A 16,578-nucleotide genomic window follows, 5' to 3' on the forward strand; every position below is an offset into this window, starting at 1 on the left:
ATGGGGGATGGTATTCAGACCCTCTTAGCTGGCAGCTTTTACTCTTACAATGCCTGTGGGAGACCCTGGCAGCTATCTATAACTAAAGTGCTACATTCAAATTTAAATAGACCAAAAAAACCTCAAATTTAAAGCAGTGAATGGGTCAAAAGTAGCAATCAGAAAATGAAATAGTCTAATGAATTTTGAAAGGCCATTTCTGGCCTAATAGAATCATCATCTAAAAGTAAAACAGCAATGTCTTCATATTTTATAAAGTTGATTTTTTTAAGATTGGTAATCATGTCTACACTAAATTCTAAAAGGAACCTGTGATACTGGTTTAAACTGCTTCACTATGGATGGATTGATAGATGCAGATGCACCTCATTTATTCCTACAGTACAGTCATTTTTGATGCTCTAACAGTCTAAAGCTGTATATTATGTCAAATATCAACATGTGCATCAGATGCACACCCTTGTGGCAGCAAAGTGTTACGATGCTGAGTACTAAAAGCAGACCCATCAACACCTACACCATTTCACTCACATTTAAATGGACATAAAAAACTTAAATTAAGCACGAGTGAATGCGTCACAGATAGACCTGTGACTAAAACTCTTTTTCAACTGAAAAAAAGCCCAAAATAATATAAAAAAGTCTTCCGTGTGAATTCAGTTACATTGTGGTCAACTTAAAATAAATCGTAATAGTTTTTTTCTTCTGTTAAACAGCTTTTGTTTTTGATCGTTGCTGACTTGATTTTTTTCCATGATTCAGTTTCAAATTCTTAGTTATGTCTGTTATATTAAATAGAATATTTAATAATAATGAACATTTTAAGGCTAGATCTTCTATTAAGGGTTAAGTGATTTTAAGGGCTTCAGAATAAACCTTTAAAGAGGTGTGCATTGTAAATAAAAAAGGCTGGGCTGTTGATTTCCCGAATTTGTTGATGGTTTGTATTTGGATCAAAGAGGAAATAATGGATGGTGAAATGACACTCAAGTATGTTTTTATGCATGGCTAAATCAATCTGCAGTTATAGCTCAATATACCTACCGCTTCTTGGTGGTGGTGGGGGGGTTATTGACAGGCCAGGGGCACATATTTTTGTTAGAAAAGACTGAAAAAGTGTATTTTGCATTATATGTGCCCTTTAAAGTAGTCTACCAACTAGAACTATGCAAGATCAAGTTCATGTACAATCTACCATTTGCAGGGAGAACCTGGGCCAATGGGAGAAGATCTCTCGGGGAGAGGTGGAGGACATCGTGCCCAGCCGGCCATCTGATTCTTCAGGCCCCGTCAAGGTGGATAACTGACTACCAAAGGAGGTTTCTGGCCCACCAAAGGAATACAACCTGAATCCTGCCACGGACCTAAACTCTGTCGGTATGGAAGAACCCACAATCCTGTGTTAGCAGGAGGCGGATCAGCTAAAGGCGACTTTGACTTTGAAAACACACAGTTACCTCAATGGGTGACGGAGGTGTCAACACTGACGGTTTCACTGATCCCAGAGACTGACAGACGGATAACGAGGAGAGACTCTGACCCGTCTCCCTGCATCCACTCAGCTCGGGAGTTTGTTCGGTCGAATGGACTTATGTCGTTTTTAGTTTTGCTGTTTTATTTTGTTTTATTTTCTTTTTTTTATTTGAGCTGATTCTTTTATGGTCTTGTCTTTGCAGAGGCCTTACTCTGAACCTTTCACAGACTAGAACATGTGAAACCTTGTCATGGGTTCAGGCTTTTTTTTTTTTAATGGTACTGTTTGCCTTCTGTGGTAGGTTTATCGTACGCGCACTACTTCAGTAAGGTATTCCCAGAGACAGAAGGAATGTGTAGAGCAGATGTATGGTGTCGTGCCACCTTACTGAGAAGGTGAATGTTTTTTATTACTTTTTGAGCAAAAATCCTTTGCAGTACTTGAATAAAGACATACAGCCTATTCTAGGTGGAGATGGCAGAAATCCCCCTGCAGCAGATTCTCCTAAACGTGGATGAACTGTGACGAGAGGAGTTAGATAATGTCCACACTTGTGAACACAGTCACAAGAGAGTCACAATGTTTTCCCCTGAAGTGGACCCCACAGCACTGCCCCCTCACCCTCACCCCGCCCCTGGCATTTGTTAACCTGCTGCATAGAACATCAGCTCTCCTCTTATTAACAGGATCTGATCCGAGGCCAGCAGTAATGATGCATGCAGGAGGAGATAAGATGCACAAATAGCATCTCACCAGTTATTGTAAGCCAAGCCTGCATACTATTGAATTTCCACTCTTATGTTATTCTTCACGTCACAATCTCATCATAAATTATTTTACAGTACAATCTGGTTCCTCTTCATCAATCAGTAATCATTTCTACAAGCATGAATAAAACACGAGTAAAATGAGGAGACTGCACAAGTTGGCAAAGTGTCTCAGCGGATTCTACACATTTGTTTGTTTGCAGTGGCACAGGAAACTTTCTACATGCTGTCTACCTTATTTAATGTCCGGACAGCTCGCTGATTTGCACCACCTGCTAAAGACATCATGATTTATTGACATTAAATAAATGTTGAGGAGTTGCTGAAACTGTTTTTGACATCAAGCTGTAGTTTTAAAATCTTTAGCACTGAACACACCCACAGCAGCTCAGCAGAAGTCCCTGAAAATGTCAACTTTGTATTTCCAATTAATATCAAACCTGGGTAACACTTCAATGAGGTACACAGAAAATGGCATGGCTACTAGGTAGGATGAGTAACTCACTGATTATCAGGGAATGAACAAGTAACTGATGAAGAAATAAAGATAAAAAACTCAGTAACTACTCCACTTTATAAGCGGTGATACAAAATGAGTAAGTCACGGATAAGTAACCACTAAGTTATGAATGAGTATTTGATAATCAACAGATTTTTTTTTTTTTTTTTTTTTTTTTTTTTAATTGGCCCGGAGCAAATTCTAAAAATGAAGGGAAATGTTGCCCCCATTAGATCATGAAGGTTGTGTTTGACTAGGCAGTGTTGCTGCAGTAATTATGTAAACAAACATTTTGACAAGTTTTCATGATTAAACTGACAATTACAAATTATCCAGGATGAGTATCAAAATCAGGTACAACATAGTACCAGTACCAACACACCTGATACCTACTGGGACCGATTTGCTTAATTCAGTTACCTTACGTATTCAATGAAAGGCAAGAGATATGTTATTGAATTAGTGCAATTTAGGTGTTCAGTAAGACAGGTGTACTTTTCATAACTTATGTTCAACTGGCATTTTATAATGATATTTCTGAAAATCATTTATGATACCCAGACAGCTTTTATCCTCTTGCTGACTTTCAACACACTTTTTTTTCTCTCTCAAAAGTGTTGATTCAGGCACCGCCTAGACACCAGCATCCCATAAAAAGTACTAATTTAGCACCGGTATCAGAAAAAAAAAAAACAGTACCCAACCCTACAAATTATAAGGTTAACCCTATGAGACCAGTGTTGTTGTATACAGCAAGAGAAACAGGTTATTCAAAGTTAAACAACTTTTGAACTACAGACCCTAGCTTGATTTTTTTTTTTTTTTTTTAACCCTTTCAAAGCTAGCTGCTGTGCTAATCCAATGATGCTATCCATGCCGAGAAGCTTTTCTAGTAAGCCTGGAAACTTGGGTGACTTTTTTAGAGATCAAATCCACACGAGTAAATCTGATATTGAACATCGTTTAAGGCATTTTTAAAATCAATTTTCAATCATTTCTGCTGCTAGCTTTGAATGCTAATCGCCATATTGTATCCTACAATTCTCTGTAACAGGCTGACAACCAATGGCAGGCTGTTCCGTTGTTGTGTCATGCTTTGTCAAACTGCACAGATTATGCATTAGACAGCATGAATAGTTCATAATAGAGAGAAAGAGAGACAAAGACCCTGTGATGTGGCCCTCTGTGTCACTGCAGACAGGAAATGCTTTCTGGAATGGCACAAATAGAGCCAACAGAACAAAGGGCAAGGACTTTTTTTGTTTCTGTAAGTGAATATTTTGAAGACTTTTCATTGCTAGCTGTAAGTTACTCATCGGTTCCCTGTTAATTAGCAGTTACTCATTCATTCCCTGTTAACCAGAAATTTTAATGCGATTTTATTCCTTGTTAACAAGAAGTTACTGACTCATTCCTTCCCTGGTTAACTATCAGTTAATTACTTATTTATTTCCTAGTTAACTTGAGTTAATTACTCATTTATTTTAGTGTTTACTGGCAGTTAGTTCCTAATTTTTTCCCTGCGAGCTAGCTGTTAGTTCCTGACTCTTCTGTTGAGTTAGCAGTCACCTACTCATTTGTTCCCTGATAAACCCTCAGTTAGTAACTCATTCATTCCCTTCTAACTAAAAGTTAGTTACTTATTCATTTCCTGGTTAACTAGCTATTTGTTAATCATTTCCAACAGTTAACTAGCTGTTAATTACTTGTCCATTCCCTGGTTTGTTTACGGTTTGATAAGAATTCATTACCTAGTAACTAGTCCAAATTTAACATTGATTGACCAGCAGTTAATGACTGTGTAGATAAACCAGCGGTTTGTTATAACTTCTTTCTCAACTTAGCTAGCAGGTAGTAAGTCATTCATCCTCCGGTTAACTAGCAGTGGCTTACTCATTCATTGCCTTGTAGCTATGCTGATTTTTGTGTAGGTTAATCAGCAGTTAGTCACTCATTTGAACCTAGTAACTGTGCCAGTTTTTGTACACCATGTTGTAAAATGTTACCCAAACCCGTTCAGCCAAAGTGCGTCACATTTATGTTTCTGGGATTGAAGTATAGGACCATTATTTGGTCCCTTGTACTCCTGACTTGTAAAAGGAAATGAATATTCCACTTTTTCTCTCAACAACTTGCATGGGGGGAACTTCCAAATGAATTTCCAAGATCTTCCAAAAGACAAAAATGTTTGTCTAAACTGTCATTCCAGAGGACACTGTCCCTCTAAGACTGATACCACCCCTTACATAATTTGCTTTATGACTGGTACTGTGGCTCCCCATTGGTATGAATGTACATTTGAAGAAGGTTTTATTGATTGCAGATCCTCGTAGGTGGCAGTTTCCATGATGTGCTCTGTCGTACTTTTCCAGATTTGCTTCGAGTAAGCTTCAACCAAGAGCAACAACTAGCATGCACCTAATTTGAAGTTTCGCTATAACTTTGCATATGCGGTAATAAGGTGTATACTGTGTACAATCTAGGAAGTAGTTTGAATGGACTGAGATGCTCTGATGGTGCTAAGCTGAAAGGCGGTCGTGCACTTTCTGACTGGGTGTGTGTTGGTGTATGAGTGTGTATGTGAGAGAAGACTTGACTGCCCCCCCCCCAGAACATGGTTAAGTCCATAACACTGCACTGTCCCTTCTACTTTTCAGCACCAGTTATATCCCATTGTCTGCACTATGTTTAGCTTATGATCTTTATCATTATTATTATTATTGATGATTATTATTATTGCTATTATTACTATTGTTATTTTCTTAATTAGAGTTAAATTTAAATTAACTTATATTTTTTATACAAAGAGATACAATGTTGGCCTTTTTGTTTTTGTACAAAGTAAACATTAAGATAAACAAAACGGTCTCGACATGTTACTGTTACCCAGAATAATGCGGAATGTCTCAACTGTAAATGTAAGAGCAGTAGCCCAAATGACTTTTATTAAATACCTGAAAAAACACACATGTACCCAAGTCTCTTTTTTGGTTTGACTTCGCTTATTTTCTGTCATTTATGTTATTTTAATACAAACTGTAGTGACAGTGTCAATGGGTTTTTAGTGATTTTGAGGCCCCAGGTAGAGACCAATATGAGGCCCTTCTCTAGTGACTGACTCGTGTCATTTAAAGGGCCTTGTAGCCCTATTTTTCATAATCACAACCAAAACCAACTATTTAGATTAAAAGACAAAATGCCCAGCAAGTAACAATAAATTTAATAAACATGACAGAAACTGCTAAATTTTGCGAGTCAAATTTAGCCGAATGGAGAGCCAAAAGAGTCGGCTCTTCTTGGTGAGTTGAGCCAAATAACCCTGATTACCAAAAAGTTCCTGAGTTCCCATGACTAAGAGGTGTCCCATGAATGTGACATACAGTACATCCATGCAACGGATACCTATATGAAACAGTCTCTTTGGCTTGTGAGGTTACTATTTTGAAACTAAGTCTGTCTTTTTTTTTTAATTACTTTTTGACCTTCATCATTTAAATTATTGATGTATTATTAATGTAACTTTAATTATTTTATTATCCTTTGTTAATCTTTTTTTATGTTGTGTAAGATTAAAACTAATATGCACGGGTACGTCTGAAATCGTTCAGTAAAGTTAATTTTAAAGAAGTGGAGAGGAGGGTCAGCTTACTGTCTGATGCTGACCGCTTGAAAATTACCTATGTGACTTTGGTCATATACTTCTCCAGGAACCTATTTGCTCAAATTGACGTGTGCTTCTCAGGGCAGAAATACTTTGCTGTTAGGCTACCTGATGTCCAAATATAGCAGAATTCACACTACTAATGAGATCTTACACCAGAAACTCATGGGTACATTTATCACCAAGGCACTGAACGCAACGTAACTATTACGTGTGTGCGGTCTCCATGGCAACGGAGTAAAACTGCAGGCTGCGGTGGCCACGAAGGAGAAAGTTTTCGTCTCTACAGGTAAGGTTGCTGGTTTGTGTACTTCTAACTTTGTTCGATACTTTGTTTGTGGGGATGAATGTGTCAATCTGATGTCGAAGCAACAATACGAAGCACTTTTGCTCCTTGCTCGGTGTTTCGTCATTTCCAGTGTTATTTATTAGCGTAGCTAACAACAAAGATTTACTAGCTAAGACAACTTAGCACTAGGGAAGAGAAAGGCACAACCTAACACTTTTTGGATTTGGCTCAGTAATTTTAAAACTATATGAATAACTTCAATCATAATGTTATAATACCAACAAACACACCTCTGCCACAGATTAACAATGGAATTGCGTATTAATGTTTAACTACTTTTTTAAAAATTACACAAAGACCGAAGTGAAATGTTAAAATTTACCCAATATACGAGGTTAATTTTAAATCAATGGGCTTGGTTGTAAAACTTGTCAGAAAGTTAGTTTTAACCCAGTTATTCTGATAGTGTTCTCATCATAGATCTACGTTAGAGAAGATAATGTTTTGGATCTATGAAAAATTAGTATTTATATGTCTTTCCATACTATTAATCTAGTATAGAAAGATGAGATGTATATCACACACATCTTGGCATTCCCTTTTTTACTGATAAAATATATACAAATATAAATAAGACAGAGAAAATGCACAGAACTCAAGATAATATATTAAAGTTTCTCTTAAAGTGTAGGTTATCTTGAATACATCTTATTATTGTACTATGATATGATTATGTTGCCTTTTTTGCATGTTATGCAAAATTTATATTAGGCCATATAAATTATTAATAATGATTATATTAGAGCAGTATTATTTCATGAATTTATATATATATATATATATATATATATATATATATAAGAGTTGGGCATAATTTAAAGATAATATGAAACATTGTTTTAATTTTAATACTATTACATTTCTCGTTTTATTCTCTGGTCCGTTTGCAACATGACTAGGAATAATGGTTACGCACTTACAACTAACCCCACTTTAAGAAGTTTTTATTTCGCCCATTTAACACTGGCTGTGAGGTAGTTACATATTTTATTTTGTTTTATTTATTTGGATTTATTTTACCAGAAAAGCCTCACTGAGATTGCAAACCTCATTGTAAGAGTGCCCTGGCCAAGACAAGCATCATATTTACAATCAGTGTGATGTTTTACACAACAAGATGGTTATTAAGGTTACATTTGATTGAATTGGGTGACTTTTGCATACAACTCAGTAACAAAAAACAAGTATATTAAAGAAATATGTGACATCCTTCTGGTCTTGTGGTCAGATGATCAGAAACACATTAGACTTAACAATGTTTAACACCCTAAAAGGTCCATGTTACATTTTAGCCTGCATTTGTTTGTGCCCTACTTACACCTCCTATAGTATTCAATTGCTTTTTCACAGCTATGTTGATAGAAAAATCACATTTCTTCAACATAACAGGCAAAATATGGGTTACTCAAAAAAGTCAAACAGAACCCTATTTCTACAGCAGTGTCTAGTAAAGCTATCATGCATATTTGCATTTTCTTAAACTGAGTGAATACAACAGTGCATTATTTTGGCAATAATGCACCATATTATATATTGTCACAGCATTTATGCTCCTTTTTCTGTTGTGGTTGAGTTATTGGGCTTTGGTTAGCAACTTTTTATGCTTATTAGCAGTGTGATTGTTCTGTATATTCATAGGCATGTCCAGTTGTTCCAATCCAAAGGAGGAGGCTTTTGGCAGAGAAATCCCCAGACGGCTGCTGGCTGGCGAAGCTGGTCACAAGGCCGATATCATGACCTATTCCTCTGGTCGCCAGGGGCCCTGCAGCCTGAACCAGAGCCAGCCTCAAAAGGAGGTGAAGAAGTCTTTCTGGAGGGCATCTCAGAGCCAAGAAGATCTGCAGAACACTCTGACAAGCAAGCAGAAACAGACAAAGCCAGTGACTAATGTAAAGAAAAAAGAAGTGGAAGAATATCCCTCAGCATGCCCAGTTTTAGTGCAGTCAAAGGTCTCAATGTCAAGGGAAGATCTGGTTAACAGTTTCTCCTCAGATGCAAATAAAAGAGAGGAAGGCATTAGCCTTCCTGAGATTGTTTGCTTGCCCTCTAACTCTTTGCCTGTGCAGCAGACAACCTTTTGCCATGAAAACTCTCCACCTGATCCAGCGGGGGAACTGCAAATGTACTCAAGCCATTTGGACAAGGAGGGCCAGAAAAATGAGGGTCAGCTAAAGATAAATCCACTGTTAAAGAGTCAAGTCATAGTCAAGCAGGATCTCTGGGCTGGAAGAAACATTGCTGAAATGCATGAGAGGAAACTCAAAAGGGTAAAAACAATTACAGAAATCATGACATCATAAAACCAGTTTTGTAACTGCACCGTTTTTTTAAATGTTGGGCATACTAATATTTTCATTTTTCATGAGATGGAAATTATAAAATGTCCTCTAAACACTCTTGCAGAAGGTACATGGATAAAGACACGCACAGACTTTCACGAACATCTTAACATTGTGCATTTGTGTGTATATGTGTGTGTTCATGTCATACCCAGGAGCTGCAGAAGTTGTCAGTGCAGAGCCGGCCCAACAGAGACCGCCTCACCGTGTTCAGTGACGTCTTTGATGATGTATGTGAAGGCTCGCCAGTATTTGGACGCATCCTGAGGGAAATTAAGGTTTTTCCATTTCCTCTGTACCCACTAGCACATTTTTAGCATGTGCTTTCAGACGTATTAGAGCCAAGAGAGAGCGAGTCCCTGGTGAGGCAGGCGGAAGTAGAGCAACGACTGGAACCTGGTCATGATTCGCTGGGGAGTGGGTCAACGGAGGGCAGCTGTTGGATCACTGCTCATTCATAAAAATGTCTAAGCGTTGTGCAACTGCTTGTGCTATTTATCTGCAGCATCAGAATTAGATTATCATTGATGTTTTTATGTTGTAATAGTTGAAAGGTAAGACTCAAATTCTCATAGCAGGAATCTTATTAAAAATGTAAAAGTCAACAGTACAAGTAAAGCTAGAATGTTCCTATTGCATTGTTGTGCACATAGAATAGCTTATTATTCTATGTTCAAGACATTGTTTCTTATTTAAAGTCTTCATTTCACTATCAGCTGTAGTGTGATGAAGTTTCAGCTGCTCAAACTGTTTTTTTGACATACCATGTGATAAATATTGAAGTATATATTAGGATTACTTCAGTGCAGTTTTTAATGGCATTTACAGTAAGAATTAACAAACATACAGTGATTGAGATAATGTGTTCTGTTTTTTCAGACGGAGTATGATTTGTTTGTCAACCACCTGATGGCTTCTCAAACATGTAACACGGTAAAACACCCTCACCTTGTAAAAAATCATATCAGAGTGCTTAAAATTGCAGTGGATCTTACAGTGACTACAGTGTCTATAAAAAGTAGTTTTACCATTTTATTTATTTTAAAGATCAATCATGCCAGTCAATATGATTTTGCTAAAAATGAGTGATTGCATAAATATTCATCCCCTGACAGCAACTGACCTTATTCAACAGAGGCCCAGCCAATTGGTGCTAGTACTCACTATTAGTGAAATGAGGATCACCTGAGTGCAGTGAATGTGTCTCAAGTGATTGTAGTATAAAGGCACCTGTGTCTGGTAGGTCCAGTCATTGGTTGATCAGTATTCCTGGTTACCATTACACCATGATGACAAAAGAACACTCCAAGCATCTCAGAGAAAATGTTATTGAAATGTATAAGTCAGGGGGTGGATACAAAAAAAAATTCCAAGGCACTGAACATCCCCCTGAGTTCAGTTAAATCCATCACCAAGACTGTGGTCAAGTGGAAGAAAATTCTTTGATCCGATGAGATCAATATGGCTTGGCTATCAGACAAGACGTTATGTTTGATGAACACCAAACACTGCAGATCCCGAAACTGTGAAGCACAGTGGTGGCAGTTTCATGCTGCAGGGATGTTTCTCGGCAGCTAGCCCTGGAAGGCTTGTAAAGGCAGAGTGGGAAATTAAAGTGGCAAAATATAGGAAAATCCTGGAGGACAATCTTATTAGGTCCACAAGAGAACTATGGCGTGGGAGAAGATTAATTTTCCAGCAAGGCAATGACCTGAAGCATACAGCAAAAGCTACACAAAGATGGTTTAAAGATGAAGAGAGGAACATTCTTGAGTAGCCGAGTCTAAGCTAAGACTTCAAACCAATAGAGAATTTGTGGCTGGGCTTGAAAAGGACTGTTTACACCTGATCTCTGTACAACCTGACAGAGCTTGAGCAGTTTAGCAAAGAAGAATGGAGCAAAATTGCAGTGTCCAGATGTGCAAGCCTGATTGAGACCTATCCACACAGACTCAGTGCTGTGGTTGCATCCAAAGGTGCATTTACTAAATACTGACTTGAGGGGGATGAATATTTATGCAGTCACTTATTTGAAATTACACATTTTTGTACAATTGACATTAGTTTGTAGAAACCTGTTTTCACTTCGACATTAATGTTTTTTGTAATTGCTTTTGTCAAAAAAGCCTAATCATATTGACCATAATTGATTTTTAAAATCAATGAAAGTGTAAAACATCCAAGGGGTTGAATACTTTCGATAGGTACTGTATATGATTTATAATATTAAGGAGTGACCCAACAAAGCTTGACTTTTTAACTTTTATCACTCTGCATCATAATGTTATTTCAGCAAACTTAATTCCCCTTAACTGTGAGAAAATCACTTATCATTAATATTAGTCTCTTTTTCAGACTTATACTGCTGAAGTGAGTGTGAGAAATATCGCTGTGTCTTATTTATTGTTCAGTCTGTTGGTAGACGACTCTACTTTTAGGATAATATGGAGATAGGAATAACAGCCTTCAGGGGTCCAGGTGGCCTTGTGGTTAAAGGTGCGTCCAATGTACACGGACGGCCCGGGTTTGAATCCAGCCTGAGGCCCTTTACTGCATGTCTCGTCCGTGCTTCCAACTCAACTTCACTACAACTAAAGAAAAATTCACCTTTGTTCCCAGAGGTATAGCACCTCTAGCAGACAATGATAAACAATGGTTGCTCAGTGGTTCAGAGATTACTGTGTCCCTTAAATCCCAAACAACAGAGTTTTACTTTCTCAGTGCACACAGATTCATCTACTGGTCTTGCCTAATCAACATGAATTTGTTCTTTAACAATCCATCCTTAACAGTCTTCTGGGACATTTAGGCTCACAGTTAGCTCTTTCTGTGTAAGGCACAGCCTTAAACTTCCCTGGAGGCCTCCCTAATGAGAGCTGTGGTGGAAAAATGTACTCACAGTGCTTACACTTCCACACGTCATCAGTTTTGATTAAATACATAATAAATTGCATACTCTCCTAGTTTTTGAATACTTTATTTTAGAAATGTTAAGCACATACTTTGCTTGGTCGTTGCTTTGTCCCATCTCCACACAGGATCTCTGGAGGTCAGTTAGAGTGACCACTGGGTTCTTGGTCATCTCTCTTACTAAGGCCGTTCTACCCTGATTGCTCAGTTTGGCTGGTCAGCCATGTCTTAGAGGAGTGGTGGTTGTGCCAAACTTCTTCCATTTGAGAATTATAGCCATTGTGCTCTTGGGAACCTTCAGTGCAGAAAAAATTGTTTTGTTGCCTACCCCACATCTGTGCCTTGCAACAATCCTGTCTCTGAGCTCTGCAGGCAATTCCTTTGACCTCATGGTTTGGTTTTTGACGCCTTCTATTAAAAGCTGTGTGCCTTTCCAGTTCATGGCCAATCACCTTAATTTACCACAGCTGGAGTCCGGTCAAGGTGTAGAAACATCTCAGCAACGATCAAGAGAAATGGGAGGGACCAAGCTAAATTTCAAGTGTAGTTGCAAACGGTCTGAGTACTCATGCCAATGTGATATTTCAGTTTTATATTGGTTTGAAATTGAAATTTTCAAAAAAATTCCTTTACCCTGTTTTGACTTTGTCATTGTGGGGCACTGAGTGTAGATTAATGAGAATAAAGATTAATTTAAACAATTGAAGCATCAGGCTGCAATATAACAAAATTAGAAAAAGTGAAGGGGGTCTGAACACTTTTTGAATGCACTGTATACTAGTCCTTTTAATGTTTGGTTATTTGTTTTTCTGTTACAGTCTCTGGATGATTCAGTCAAGGATCTTGTCAGTGGCAAAGTCAGAGAAGCAGAGCTAGAAGATGCTGAAAAAGAAGTCTGCATGCTTGAACAGGAGGTCAGAGACGCTCTAGAAGAGAAGAAACGGTACCCCAAAGATCTCCCTCAAGAAATAAAAAGTTGATATTTTTAATCACTTTTAAGCACGTTTTCCCTTTTATTTAACAGTGTCAAAGAGGAATTACACAAAGTTCTATCAGTCACAGACCCAGAGGACAGCTGTAATGGAAGTAAGCCTCTTCATAAACTTGCCTCTGTCTCCCCTTTACACGTCAGTGACATTCATATTGGAGGTGAAACATCACAGCCATGCACATTAGTCAGTTGTAACATCATTATCACTTCTGTGTTGATTCTTCTGTTTAAACAGATCTATCTCTGTCAGAGCTGGGGCTCTCGCCGACAGCCATCAACTGCACTGACAGTGTCCAATCCAAGCGGCTTCAGGTATTGAACATCTGGAAGGAGATCCAACAGCTGGAGGAAGAGATTAAGGAGAAATTAGTGCCAGCTGCTGCCAGCATGGCCATCGAGAAACATACCAAAGACATCAAGGTGCTGAGAGACAAGCCTCTAGAATTACACATTAAATTAAGCATCACATTATACTTTTCATATCTTTCAGATTTTTAATTGGGGAGTGTTTTTGTGATTGCTTAAAATGCCACAGTGGCCACGGTTCAGCTATTTTTCCTGTTCACTTTCAGACAGAGATAATGACACTGATAGCTTCAAATCACTGCTTGAAGGCTGCCAACAAGGCAAGGGAGTTTGACCTTCCTCCCACCATATCATCATTTTTCAAGCATTGCTGATTTAAATGCTTTCCCTGCTGTGTAAAAGTAGGTTACTGTTTTTACTCTGTTTTTACCTGAAGGATCTGGAGAACAACATCAACATGGTGCTGGACAGAGAGAAAGCAAGCAAGGCCACTAGACGGTATATGTTACTTTATATATAACACACATGTTGTTATGGATAGACCTTTGACCCTTCCTATCTGACTCTCTAATGCTTTTACCTCCAGGATGTTGTGGGAAGATATACACAATGATCTACAAACAGAGTGAAAACATCACCAATCAAACCAGAGGATCCACTGTTAAGAGAGGTGTTTTAATATGAACGCACAAGAGAATAAGTACATTCAGAAAGTATTTGGACCCTCTTCACTCTTTTCAATTTTTTTATGTTTCAACCTGATGCTACAGTCGAAAAAAAAAAATATTCTCATTAATCTACACTCAGTACCCCAAACTGACAAAGTGAAAACTGAATTTTAGAAGTTTTTGCAAATTTATAAAAAATAGAAAACTGAAATATCACATTGGCTGAAGTATTCCTTGATCTGGAAAGGCACTCACCTCTCTATAGAAGGGCTCACAGCTGACAATGCATATCAGAGCAAAAACCAAGCCATGAGCTTAAAGGAACTGCCTGCAGAGCTCAGACACAGATCTGGGAAAGTCTACAAAAAAAGTCTGTTGCACTGAAGGTTCTAAAGAGCACAGCGACTTCCATAATTCTTAAATGGAAGAAGTTTGGCACAACCAGGGCTCTTCCAAGAGCTGGTTGTCTGGCCAAGCTGAGCAATCGGAGGAGAGGGGCCTTCTAAGAGCGGTGATGAAGAACCCAATGGTCACTCTGACTGAGCTCCAGAGATCCTGTGTGGAGATGGGACAAAGCTCCAGAAGGACAACCATCACTGCTGCCCTCCCCTGATCTGAGCTTTATGGCAGAGTGGCTGGATAGAAGCCTCACCTCAGTGAAAAATACATGAAAGGCCGCTTGGTTTCCTCGTGGAGTTTTTGGCAAACTCCAAGCAGGCTCGTGTTTTTCAATGACCCGAGGCTTCCATTTAGCCACTCTGCTATAAAGCTCAGATCCGTGGAGGACTTGAGTAAGGTCAGAGCTTTGAGAAACATCTACTACATAGTTGTAACCCTTCAGTTGGTTACATTTAAAAATATTTGATGTAACTGATACTCTAGATCAGTGGTTCTCAACCTTGGGGTTGGGACCCCCATGGGGGTCGCGAGACACTGTTACGGGGTCCCCAGATCCCTAAAAAACCTACAATATTTTTTAAGTTATAACCCATTTTAATCAATTTTCCCATCAATTTTAGCACATTTAACTACTAATTACTATTTAACTATTGCCATTTAACACCTATTTTTGTCCATTTTAAACTCTTTCCACCACTTTTTTCTGCCTGTTTTTGCCACTTCTAAACCGATTCTTGCCATGTAAGCCTAATGTTGCATCTGTTGACTCATCATTGCCACTATTAACCACCTTTTTTTTTTACCACTTTTTACACCGATTTTTTCCCATTCTATCCACTTTTCACTATCTGATATGCCCATTTTTGCTAGTTTAACCAATTTCTGCCAATGTCTGCCTATTTTCTCTTTCTCAGTTATACTTTTTTCCCAGTTTACATCAATTTTTCATCCAATTTTACCAAATTTCCACATATTTTTGCCAATTTAAAGCCATTTCAGCCACTTTTTCACTCCCTTTTAACTTTATTTATGCCCATTAATATATTTGAGAAGGCTATTTACTACACAGATGTTTAAAAAATATATTTGTTTCTTAAATTAGAGTGGTTATTTCATCAGGTTAGATATAAAATATGGTTATCACAGTTTAACCATGTAAGGGATCATGGTTTTGCTGACCCCCATGGGCCCCCAGTTTGGCTCGGCGCCAGAAAGCTCTCCCCTTTTTCCTCCCCTTATGGACGGCCTTGTCTGGACACGACTATTCTTGAATGTTCATGGGTGTGTTCAACCACCTTCAGGTACAGTGGGGGTCCCTGGTCTCTGGTACCTCTATTTTGGGGGTCGCAGGCTGAAAAGGTTGAGAACCCCTGCTCTGGATCATGGGTTAAAACAACCACCTCTGTCAGCAGAAAAAATAAGAACAAAAAATGATCCATTACAAATCAGTTACAATTAAAACATGGAATAGGCAAATATAAGCGTACAAGTTTAAAAGTTAAAAAAGTTAAGAAGGTCGTAAAATGTGAAGTACTTTGAATATTTTAAATCTTGTGTTATAAAATGTCACGATTTCAGCTATTATATCGGTCAATTGTATCTAAAAAGTCCTAAAACTTTAACAAAATCTACGTGCTCAGCAATAGAAGACATCAGATTTTCTGTTTTAAATAACCAAAGTACATAAATTCCCACTCTACAGTTTCAGTTGTTCAAAGCATCTGAGTATATGTCAGCATGAGCCACTCCAAACTTAAGGTTGGAAAAAAATACTATGCTCAAAATCCTTTTCCCTAGAACTGATTGCACAATACACTTCAAACACAAGAGGGCAGCAGAAGCATGCTGAATGAATGACACAATGCGTTTGCACTTCTGTGCTGAAGTTTCAGTCTTTGACCTTTATGAAAAACAGAGTGAAGATGATTTGAAGTTTGTGATGTCTTCATAAAGGTCATGAATGAAATGTCAACCTTAGACATGCTGAATGCTAAAGTGAATTTAAAGACATTTCCCTCCAGGCTCAGGCTCTATTTGACTTTTGAGAAATAAAAATCTAATTACATCTTTGTGGATAAAACTGTGATGAAGTTACTAATTTAATGTGTTCAAGAAACTGAGACTGAGAGGATTAGGGAAATTATTTAACCTCTCTTTTGATTGACACAGAGTTGACTTTTGCCCCCATCATGACAGACTGCCTCGCTGTCTGCTC

The 16,578-nt window shown here is 38.1% G+C and overlaps 1 protein-coding gene across 6 annotated transcripts in view; it reads left to right on the forward strand.

Moving 5' to 3' along the window:
• pde10a (phosphodiesterase 10A) overlaps nt 1-5,691 on the forward strand; it is a 148,595-nt gene extending 142,904 nt beyond the window's left edge. For all 6 annotated transcript variants that reach the window (XM_041789576.1, XM_041789578.1, XM_041789577.1 and 3 more), the window contains one exon: nt 1,205-5,691. In XM_041789576.1, the coding sequence (XP_041645510.1) occupies nt 1,205-1,307 (103 nt within the window). In that variant the 3' untranslated portion in view covers nt 1,308-5,691. The remainder of the gene's footprint in view (nt 1-1,204) is intronic.
• Nucleotides 5,692-16,578: the final 10,887 nt, after the last annotated feature.

This window comes from Cheilinus undulatus, linkage group 6 (assembly GCF_018320785.1).
Source record: "Cheilinus undulatus linkage group 6, ASM1832078v1, whole genome shotgun sequence".
In the NCBI taxonomy this organism is placed as follows: domain Eukaryota; kingdom Metazoa; phylum Chordata; class Actinopteri; order Labriformes; family Labridae; genus Cheilinus; species Cheilinus undulatus.